General features: G+C 40.1%; 1 protein-coding gene across 1 annotated transcript in view; it reads left to right on the top strand.

Annotated features, from left to right (window-relative positions):
• The first annotated feature begins 200 nt into the window (after nt 1–200).
• TBC1D31 (TBC1 domain family member 31) overlaps nt 201–11,760 on the top strand; it is a 22,450-nt gene continuing 10,890 nt past the window's right edge. The window contains exons 1-11 of the mRNA XM_084220702.1: nt 201–311; nt 2,657–2,803; nt 3,363–3,478; nt 5,314–5,492; nt 7,728–7,879; nt 8,315–8,474; nt 8,710–8,910; nt 10,075–10,251; nt 11,048–11,127; nt 11,231–11,377; nt 11,656–11,760. The exon at nt 11,656–11,760 is cut by the window's right edge and continues 11 nt beyond it. Of these exons, the coding sequence (XP_084076828.1) occupies nt 232–311; nt 2,657–2,803; nt 3,363–3,478; nt 5,314–5,492; nt 7,728–7,879; nt 8,315–8,474; nt 8,710–8,910; nt 10,075–10,251; nt 11,048–11,127; nt 11,231–11,377; nt 11,656–11,760 (1,544 nt within the window). The 5' untranslated portion in view covers nt 201–231. The remainder of the gene's footprint in view (nt 312–2,656; nt 2,804–3,362; nt 3,479–5,313; nt 5,493–7,727; nt 7,880–8,314; nt 8,475–8,709; nt 8,911–10,074; nt 10,252–11,047; nt 11,128–11,230; nt 11,378–11,655) is intronic.

Below are 11,760 nucleotides of genomic sequence, written 5' to 3'. Positions count from 1 at the left end.
CTCCGTCCCCACCCAGGTCGTCGCGCGACGCCCGCGAGGAAACTACAACTCCCAGCAGGTCGCAGTTGGAGCGGTTCTATTCCCCGATATCTGGGGGGGAGCGCTCGCCACCCTTCCGGCTCCTCCCCATTGGTGAAACGGGAGCGGGCTGTACCACGCGAGCGGCGCCCCCCGTCGCGGAGCGTGGGCGGAGCCCCGAGGGCAGCGCGGGAGCGGCGGCGCCGGGCAGGGATGGAGCGCTGCGATCTGGGCGAGCGGCGGCGCGGGCCCATCTGGACCCGCAGGGCGGGGGCCGCCGCCGCACCGCGGGGGTAACGGGGCCGTGCCGGGGGGAGAGGCTGCCCGAGAGGAGCGGGCGGACGGGGCGGGGCCGGCCTAGGCCGGGCCCACCTGAGCCTCTGCAGGGTGGTTGAAGAGGCAGCCCGGGTTTACCCGGTCAGATAACGAAAGGAGCACGTTCCCCTCGAGTTACAGAATCGCTGCGGTTGGAAGGGCCCTCCGGAGATCATCCAGTCCAAGCCCTGCCGAGGCAGGCTCACCTAGAGCAGGTTACATAGGAGCGCGCCAGGTGGGCTTGGAATGTCTCCAGAGAGGGACACTCCACGACCTCTCTGGGCAGCTGTTCAGTGCCCGGCCATCCTCAACGTGAAGTTCTTCCTCCTGTTGCGGTGAAAGTTTTGTACTTTAGTTTAAGGCCACTGCTCCTCGTCCTGTCGCTGGGCACCACCGAAAAGAGTCTGGCAGCGATGCTCTTGGCACCCGCCCTTGAGATCTTACACGCATTAATGAATGAGATGCGCTCTTGAAGGCGGAGCAGGTGCCCAAGGAGGCTCTGAACCCCCGCGCTCAGGCTGCTCAGCCTGGCTGGGCACTTACCCTGGTTCAGGTGCATTGAATAAAATGCCATGGGGGAATTCCAGGAGATTAATCGCAGTGTGGTATGCGGTGTAAATACTGCCTGGTCTAAGCTGAAGAGCAGCAGCACAAATGCTGCTTTGGGGGCCTCTGTCCTGGGGGATTCTGGAGGCAGCCCCGTGAACTCCTAACTGTTCTCCTGGCTTAGTTTAGTTGCAGGGAAACTTTTGAAAGGCAGAGAGTGACGTTGAAAAGGTCTTGGGAGGTGCTGTAGTTGCCGTGATAGGTACTTGTGTTTCAGGGTGGTTTTAGAAGCAGAAGTCATTCTTCATTTGTTGTGGGATTAATGTCATAATCCCACACAAACATCACTAGATTTCGATTACACTTTAAAATATTTTATCTTTCTAATTTCATTATTATGGCCCTTTTATTGAAGAAAAGAATGGGGTTAACAGTGAGGTGCAATTACTTTTATCTCTAGTCTGCACCACAGCTGTATGACCTTCTTGTGTTCATTCAGACTGTAACAACCCCCACAGCCCCATAAAGGTGTTGGGTATCATATTCTGCGTCTCAGAGCTATCAGCATCTCATATAACCATGGTCAGAGCATTCTGCAAATGCTCTGCAGTCTTTAATCAGCCTGCCAATATCTGGCACAGTTTTGGTGTTTAGCTTAACTGTGAATTCACATCCAAGTGATAATACAAAATGACTGGCTTGTTCAGTGTTAGGCAATAAATCCAGGAATGGCAGATCTTCCAAATCTCAGTCTCCTGCTTCCTGGAAAACCCTTCTTATTACAGCTTATTCTGCACATTTCTGGATCTGGCTCTGGTTTATGTGGGCAGCACCACACAAGGATAGAAGTGGAAAACTGGAAACTTTTGTTCTATAATAGCTCAGATGAATAGTAATAAATAAGGCTTTCTTCATAGAATCATAGAATGGTTTGCAGTGGAAGGGGCCTCAAAGATCACCTAGTTCCAACCCCCCTACCATGGGCCTGGACACCTTCCACTGGACCAGGCTGCTCAGGGCACCATCCAACCTGGCCTTGAGCACTTCCAGGGATGGAACATCCAGAACTTCTCTAGGGAGTCTTGTTGTCTCACCACCCTCACAGTAAAGAACTTTTTCCTAATGTCTGATGTAAACCTACTCTCTTTCAGTTTGAAGCCATTCTTCCCTGTCCTGTCATTCCAGGCCATTGTAAAAAGTCTCTCTCCACCTTTCTTGTAGGATCCTTTCAGGTACTGGAAGGCCACAACTGGGTCACGTCAGAGCCTTCTCTTTTCCAAGCTTAACAATCCAAATCCTTTTAAAGACTGTGAAAAGAAGTGATATTAAAACTGGTTTTCTCCACATCTAAATAGACTGTTTTTTTACAGTAATGCACAGCTTCTCAGTTTTCTAGAACATTTCTTTGCAGCGGTAATGATGAGCCAGGTTCCTTGCTGAGTGTTGAATTGGGCTTTCAGATACATCAGTATATATTAGTGTTATTCATCAATAATGGAAATTAGGTAACCAGGAGCCACACAAAAGGATTGTGAATGGTGAATTTCCCCCATCTGCTTTACATGTCTCCTACCCACCTTCCAACTCAGTGAATTATTTCCTTTGTAGTGTATTTTTTATATTAGAAATACATGGGTTTCATGGGAGATTTTTCATAGAACATGGAAAATCAGAATTGTAAAATCATAAGATAGGAATATTTTAATCCTATGTCTTACATATATAGATGGTAATAAAATTATTCTTAGCATGATTGTTTTGCTGGCTTTCTTCACAGAGTTATAGTGAACATCCGTCACAGTGTCCAAGGGTACCATTCCAAGACAATACATTTTCTGAATGTGGCTTTTGACAGTTCTGGGGATTCTCTCCTCGCTGGAGACCGCCAAGGGAATATATATGTTTTTGACTTGAATGGGAACAGGTAAGAATATTTCTATCAAGACTTTTTAATTGTCCGAGACATCTGTAGCATTCAGGGGTGTGGACCTTGCCTGGACAGGATCCCACAGGTCAGGTTTTAACTAGATAGTTTTAAATAAGTGATCATTTGCTCAGGGCTGAAACTTCAACCCAGTGTCTTGTGTAGGCTCCCTAAATGTTACTTCATTAGTTTAGCTGCTCAAAAAGATCAGAGGCTTGCAATTATAAAAAGAACAGCAATGCCATAGAACTTAAAGGGCTACCACCAGAAGTTATTCTTGGGCCAGTACAGATCAATGAGTGAGCCACGAATTACAGTAGACTAGACCTAGTGTTTTCATTTGCAGAAATACATCAACCAGTCTTTCAGCACTTTACTACTGAATTTTAAAATACTAGAACTGATTTTTAGATCTATTTTAATTGAATATTATTTCCTTATTCCCTTCTTCTCAGTTTTTTTTCTGTGTAATATATTGAAACTAATTAAATAATTACTTCACTTGACATTAAATGAACCAAAGTTTCCTAACACAATGAGAATGTGTATTTTTAAATAGGTTCAACCTTGTTCAGAGAACAATGCAGGCTTGCACTGCTTTGGCATTTAACCTTCGCAGAAAGACGGAGTTCCTCGTGGCTTTGGCAGATTATTCTGTTAAGTGCTTTGACACAGGTAAGGAGAAGTTTCAAGGCTTAAATGCTATCTGTATTGGCATGAAAACTTATATAATTTTAGCTCTGATCTTAAATTTTTGATAGTTTGTTTTATGGAAATTATACTATGTATTTCATGCCATCTGTCTAAAAAGAAAAGTTTGGGCCTATGTTTGTTGTAGTCCTTGGGTAAATGAATCTAAATGAACCCTTTGCCAAAGTTCTTTATTCTCCCTGAGTCACACAGGTATTTGTTTAACTGAAGTCCACCACAGGATTGTAGTTGGGTATGTTACCTTTTTTTTTTAAGCAGTTTTTTATACGTTTACTTAGAATGAGGGACTGTATTAAAATAAAGCCAAAACCAGTTGACAGTATGTTAGTTTGCAACTTAACAAATTCTTGACTATATTTACAGTAAAATATTTGAACAAAGTGACAATGTACACTAAAAGAAATGTCAATACTTTTGAGTATTCAAGTAATTCTATATCCTTATTGAAAAGCAATATTAAAAATTAACAATACAGTTGATTAGAAGTTAAACGGTGAAGGGCAGTGACAATTCATTCTTCATAAATTATTCTTTACCTACCAAGAAATGCATTTGTAATGTCTCCATTATATCTAATCATTATCTGGAATTAAATATTTTTAAAAAGCTGTAGGAATCACTTATCTACAGTTTTAGGGTTTGAGATTATCTGTGAAGATTTTAATGTAGCACAATATTCCTCGAAATAGAGGAAGAGTCAGAGTTAAGGTCTGAAGTCTTCTGCACTCTTTCTCTTCCTTTCAACAACAGCAAGACCAAACTTAGATATTTGGATGTACTTAGAGAAATCTTTATTACTCCAGTGAGTACTGCATGTTCATATGCTGTTTCCAGATATGAAGTCATACTGAAGAATGTTCTAAAATATGAATGGTACTCACCTAAATCAGTACAGTTCCTTAGGGTATTAGACAGTCCTTACCTCATGGGCTCCATCCCCTTCTTTAGAAGACACTCTAATCCCATGTCACCTCTCGGGTGATGACAGCTTTAAGCACTCCATTGTCTGTAAGCACAGCAGAAAGTTTAACTGTTAGTCTTTATGAGCTGCTTTATAGCCATTTCCTATCTTTGATGCCACAGCAGTAGCTGGAACCACTCCATGGGCTGCCAGGCAAACCACCCAATGTAAACAGTGTAATTGCCACGAGTGCACTTTGGTTGCTGAGGGAAGATTAGTGGTCATGCAGTCACAAGTGGGAGACATTGTAGTCAGAGGAACCATTTCCTTAGAATGCAGTGCACAGCATAAAACTGTTTAAGGTTCTAAAAGAATTAATGAGCTGTTGCTTTCTGACTCTGCCTTTTTGTAGTCATAACCCGTTGTCATTAAACCTTTTTTCTTTGCACCTGTAAATAGTTGTGTAATCATTCACACATTCTGTCCACAAGTAAAAACAAGTGCAGAATTCTAACTAGAACATTCAGTCTCAGCTTCTGTGGGTGTTCACATCAGATATTCTATGAGGCATGCTGGACTTAACTGATCACATTTTTCATGGGTTTTAAGATTGCTTTTTAGGCTAAATGAATCAAGCCTGTGCAAGTTGGCTTTCTGTGCAGAACTGAGCATAACTTGTAAAATGTTATTTGGAGATGAGGAGAAGGTTGTGCCTCAAAGGTATAATACCTATGTGAAGACTGATACCTTTGGTTCTTGTGTGTTGGGCTGTGATGGCAAATGGTTATATACCAGTTATGCTTAAAAGTCTCTCGCAGCATAGTATTGGCAATAAAGACTCAAGTAGTAGTTGTTCCACTTTGAATGACTCTCGTATCTTTTTCATCAACTTCTGCAGGAACTCAGGAGCTAGTTAGTTGGATGAGAGGCCATGAATCTTCCGTGTCTTCCATCTCTGTCCATGGCTCAGGCAAGTATGCCATCACTACTTCCACTGATACAGCTCAACTGTGGGACTTGGACACCTTTCAAAGAATAAGAAAGCTGAATGTTCGTCAGTCTGTGGGTATACAAAAGGTGAGTAAAGAGCAACTGCTAAAGGGGGAACAAGCACACCACAGTAGGTACAACATCACATATTAAAATCACATTACTTGTAAATAGTGAATCTTTTTATCATCTTTGGGCATCTCATCTTAACATTCTTCCCATCACATCACCCAGACCACTGAAATAATGACTCAGTAGTTGCAAAGATCTTCTGGGAACTTTTAAGGAACTTCCACCTTTAGAGATACTCAAAACTTGCTTGGACATGACCTTGACTAACCCAATTTAACTTGGAAGTCGGAACCATCTTCTAGGTTGACCTTGCATTAGCCTAGGGTGGGCTCAGAGGACCTGTGTAGATTGATTCCAACCTGCATGGTAGTAGGATTTAAGGGTGTTGTTAAAAAGAGTGTTTTTGTGTCATAATGGTAACTTCAAACAGTCACCACCACCTGCCTCATTCAGCTTCTTATTCCAAAGCTCTTATGCCTGTGCATTCTAAGCACTGAATGTGGGAACAAACAAGGCTGAAAAGGAACTCAGCAAGAAGAAATCACTGCTTCTCAGCCTAGTGGTTTCTTTGGTTCTTTTTGCTGCACAGACACACTGGAACTGCATGGGATGAGAAGGATGATATGTTTGTGTCAGGGGATGGTTTAAGTAGGTCTCCCTAAGCATTACACTATTTTAAACAAGTCTGCCTGTGCCACCAAATGTCACACTTTGGTCTAAGTACTACAGAAAGTCCTGACCCAGTGCCTGGGCATGGCTTGCACACGTGCTGCCCTGCAGTGAATAGTCTGACAAACACCACTTCAAACCAAACTTCTCGTCAGGCTGGCCACTAAAAAGCCGTGCTGCTTTTGCAGAGAACAAGGCTATTCATTTGAGTGTCCTCACCCAGTTGTGGGTCAGGCAGAAATTCTGTCAGCTTAAAATAGTCACCTAGCAATTACTGGGAAAGATCATCCATAAATTTTTGTTTGTTTGTTTTATTAAAACTCTTGTGTAGTGCCTGTTGCTAAGATAATTATAACATCTTTCCTTCAAAGATGGGTGCATTTCTCTAGTGGAGATTTTTATAGTGCTCAGTATCTTTCTTTCTTTGTGTAGGCTATGTGTAGGGACTTCTTATTGGTAAGTGGTTCTTGGAATTTGGTAGGATGAGGATGTTGCAGTGTGGAAACAACTTTTAACACCAAACAGTAGCGATAATGATGGAATTAATAGATCACATCTGGGAATCAGGAGTCTGCTTTCTTTGGTGCTACCATTTCTTAGAGGACACTATGCAAATGATGTAGATTTCATTTTCCTGTCTTTAGAATAATGGTATTTATTCTCATTCCGCAGTCTAAGACCCACAGGTAATACATGCTTTACTGAAGTTCAGATTTGTTATTAGACTGCAGGCCTGACACTCACTGTGCAAAGCTGGATTCTTACTTGCTCTCTGAGCCACTGTAGCAGTGTCACACCCATCTTGTGTGCTTTTTGATGCCTCTTAAGCCCACTCCAACCTTCTGTTAGGTTGGTATGGGGCAAAGCTAATTTAAAAATATAGAGACTGAGGTGCAGAGTGAATAGACAGCAGGTGAGACAGATGAGAATACAACATATCTACAATGATCATTTCCAAAGCATCATGACAAAGCAGAAAATTACCAACTATTCAGTGCTCCAGTTTGCCAATAATCATCTGCTCTCAATTCTGTCTCCAGTCTTCTTCAGGGACCCTGAAGGAGGACAAACATCTCAGTCTGTCTGAAAATAAATTACTCTGGTAGCTGAGATGACTCTTTTCCCCACAGGTTACTTTTGCTCACTGTCAAGTGACTCATTTGGCCTGAATGTCCAATTTTCAGTTACTAAGATGAAACCCAGCCCACGTATCCATATTTCCAGATTTTCAAGGCCCCTAGAGATCATTCACACGAAAACTAAAAACTTTGTAGCACTGACTTAATCTCTGCCGGTGGTGTCCCCAGCCTTTATATTGCACCCTTGCTGCACTCATTGGAAACAATAACGTTTAACAGTCATAAAAACAAGACAGATAAAATTTAACAGTTATTTCAGTGAGTTAAACTGGCTTAGCAAAGGGCACGTTTTAACCAGTGCAAGGAGAGCACGCCTACTCGTCTCTAGGCTGTCACAGTAATAGCCACACCTGCCATGTTTTATTTCGCCATGCACTTTGGTAATTTAAAATGTACTTCCTTGACAACATCCCATTTTTTTTTCTTTTCCATATTCTTCCAGGTTTTTTTTCTTCCATTGAGTAACACCATTCTCAGCTGTTTCAAAGATAATTCTGTTTTTGCATGGGAATTCGATACTCTTCACTGTAAATACCAGTTGTCAGCTCCTGTAGAAGGTTCTGTATTCTTTTATAAGGTGTTTGCTGTTACCAGGTAAATTGCTATTTTAAATATTCTAAAGGCAGACTATAAAAATATGGTTTTAAGCAGGTTATCTTTCTTTATTTGTAATATTTTGTGGAAGTATTGAGCTATCTACTATGATAAGCTTTTGAACTCTGCTGTGACTGATACTTTCAGCAAGGATCAGTAGCAGTTTTTATTATAGTTGAAATAAATTAAGTTGATTTTTAGTGACCACCAAAATAAGGTTTAAACTTTATTTTATAATATCCTTTAAGGATAATATCGTGTCCTTTACTAAGCAAATTTTATTTTAGGAGCTATTTTGTTCTTTCAGGAGAGTATCACAGGAATAATGGCTGATTCAAAAGTGATTTGAGGGCATAGAACAAAATGAGCAATCTCTTTTTAGCTAACACAAATTCAAATTATAGTATGCTGATGGAAGCTTTCCCTGTGATGCAGGGATGGTCGGACTCTGGTAGCTGGTGGGAAATCAAATCATCTTCACCTATGGTGTTTGGAATTAAAGCAGTTGATAAGAATAATCCAGATGCCGGAGAAAGTGCGAGCTGTCCGTCACCTGGAATTCCTCCCTGACAGTTTTGATGGGGGCTCCAATCAGGTCAGTTTTTTCATAAAGCTTAAGACAGGAGTATTTGGGTAGTGGATTCAACACCTATACTTGGAGGGCTTTTGGAGGGCTCTGGGGATATAGGGGTATATGATACAAAAGGAATCTTTGTGCTGAATCTTTGCTCCTTTAGCTTAATGGAATGTCGTTGCTGAATTGGGTATTCCAGGTATTCCGCTTTGTTTTACATTGGCAGTATTAACGGTTGAATCCTTTTAACTTGAAGGTCCTTGGAGTGTTAAGTCAAGATAATATTATGAGATTTATCAATATAGAAACATGCAAACTTCTTTTTGACATTGGGAGTCCTGAAGAGGGAATTAGTACAGCTGTGATTAGCCCAAATGGACGGTATATTGCCTCAGTAATGGAAAATGGAAGCCTTAACATATACAGTGTCCAAGCTTTGACTCAAGAAGGAAATAAGGTAGAGTATTTTACATTTCTTAAAACAGTAGTAAGTCCTCTTAAAGATGATATTTGTCTGCATAAGCAGACTGCATCAGCAGTAGTTTGCAGATGTGCCATATTTAACATTACAAATAAAGAAAAAGTGATTTGTACAGTTTCCTTCATAGTTCCTCCAGCCTGTCAGGTGACTTGGTGTTTTTAAGGCATGTGTAGTGTTGGAAGAGGGAGATGGTATTTCTTTCTATAGCAATTTGTGTGCATCAATTTCTTTTTGTAATGATATTCTGGAGGAGATGGAAACAGAATAATTGTGCCTCTTCTGTTCCATTTCCTACAGGAAATATTTTGCAACTAATGCTCTCTTAAACTGCGGGCATGAATGGTGTTTTTGTTACTGTGATTTTGTTCTTCTTACCATGTTATTGAATACCAGCACCCATCATTTATGGCACAATCATACACTCCTAATCCTTCCTAAATAACAAACATTCTAAGTACCAGTTCTTATTTTATTACATTAATTTATTAATGGGAGTCAGGTTTCTAAATACAGAATTCCATATATCTTTAATCACCATGTCTTTGAAGTAAACAGTAGCCAGCTCTGGATAATGATGGAGCTGGAGCTGAGGAAGGATGTGTGAAGATGTCACACGCATTCCATTTGCACTTTTGCTGACGGTTTGACATGAACTGGGATATCAACTTTGTCACTTGCTTTCACAATCTCCAGCACTGAATTAATTAATACCTGCCTGACACTGAAGACTAATTAAAGTTTGTAAAGGTGTTCTGTATTCTTTTAACTGGTGGTATAGAAATGCAAAATATTTTAATGACATTGAGAAACACACTAAAGTAAATAACCTGAACAGTACATGATACACATCTATAGTATCCCAATTATATTTTTACTGTTTGCTAAGCAAGGAAATAACATGATGTTTGAGTTAGCTTGGAAGCAACATAAACCTTCCCATAGTTAGAGCAGTTTTATTTGTAGACATCCTTTTCCAGGAGTATACAATCTATATCTGTTTATTTGTAGTATAAATGTTGTTCTAGTCTTCTTTTTATGGCCATCATACTAAAAATGTAGCATATAAAATAAACAACAAATTACATTTCTGTGTAATCTGTCTTACAAGATTTTAACCAAGCTCTTTTCACTCAATACTAGCCTCCACCATTCATGTTCAAAGTTGTAGAAGATGGGCCCAAGTATGCATCAGAGGCAAATAAACTGATCACAAAAGTGACTTCAGGAACATCAAAGGGGCCATGGAAATCCAAACAAAGCAAAATTCAAAGCAGATTGCTAAAACTGCAAGCAAATACATCACTTGAAAATAAAGAGGTAGGAAGAAATTGCAAATATTTTGTCCTTCAGTCTGCAGTGTTTAAATTTCATTGCCATTTGCTTTAAAAAATAAATTCAGGCACTGAAGCACTTGGATATTTGAGCAGAGCAGGGATTAAGGAAATTTTATTACAATTTTCTCTCTCTACTTAGCCTATACTCCTACAGAATGTGACACAGCCAGAGCTGCCTCCAGTCTGGGGTACCTCTGCAGTTATTCAAACAACTTATGACACATTTGGTATTTGCTAGATCTGATCTGCTTCCCTGCAGAAAGCCAACTGGCACATCTGAAATGTCTGCCTAGAATCCATTTCCTTTTTTTCTTAATTATTTAGAAGATGAATTACTGTTACATTTACTCTGTCATCACGGTGCCATTTTCTCTCTCTGTCTTTATCTTGTGCCTTTTATGTGTGTGTGTGTATGTGTATATATATATATATATATTCCTGTTTATGTGTCACCATATGATCTATTTCTTATGTTAGTATTCTTTATGGTTTGCTATATGCATCATTTATTTGTACATAGTTCCGTCAGTTTAGGTCTGGTCTGCTTCTGACTGAAATCAGTGGCAGCTTTTCTTTGAGTTTGAGGAGACAATAAATGATGATGGAGTTACCTTTTTGTTGTTGTGTAAGTTCCTAGGAGTATGTAGCAAACAGCAGTACATGTTTGATTTTTTTACTTGGACACTATGTGATAAACTTCAATATTTAGCCACTCTCATGGTTTAGAGTGCAAAGAAAGAGAAAATGGTTACATTTGTTGTTGATCTCCTGTTTTGTAGAATGAATTACCAGGTGGATTAAACAAGAAACGTCTGCAGGCCTTATTGAAAGGATTTGGAGAATATCCAGCTAAGTACAGGTGGTTTTTGTGTGCATGTTCATGCTTGCACAAAATAAAATTGCTTGTGTTTACTGGCCTATGAAAAAGAATTTCCTTGACTAAGGTTGCATTTTAATTGCAGGATGTTTGTTTGGCGTTCCTTATTACAACTTCCTGAAAACCACTTGGCATTCAGTAGCCTGATAGATAGGGGAATCCACAGTGCATTTGTAAATATTCAGAAAGAGTATCCTATCAAAAGTGGGAAACTGCTGAGAGTTCTACAGAGGTAAAATATATATTTGTATTTATTTTAAATGTTACAAATTTTTATTTTCATATAGTCATCTGGAATGTATGCAGTAGCTGGAAGCAGCTGTAAGAAAAATTTAAAATTACATAGTAGTGCCCTCATGCAATTTTGTCTTGGTAACTTGTACGATCCTGCATCTGTCTTGAAGTTCACAATCTTTCTATGTTGTGGTTGTAAAATACATGCTATACTTTTGTTTGGTTTTGAATCAATGTTTTCTACACCGCATTTTTTTTGTTTGCTTCTGTGTACAGGACCTTGTCAGCTCTAGCTCACTGGTCTGCTATCTTTGCTGAGACACCTTACATGCCTTTGCTAGCATTCCCATTTGTAAAATTATTCCAGAACAACCAGCTGAT

Source organism: Fringilla coelebs (assembly GCF_963513975.1).
Source record: "Fringilla coelebs genome assembly, chromosome: 1".
Taxonomy (NCBI): Eukaryota; Metazoa; Chordata; class Aves; order Passeriformes; family Fringillidae; genus Fringilla; species Fringilla coelebs.
Note: the sequence above shows the minus strand (reverse complement) of the source record. Positions and strands in the feature narration are given on the sequence as shown.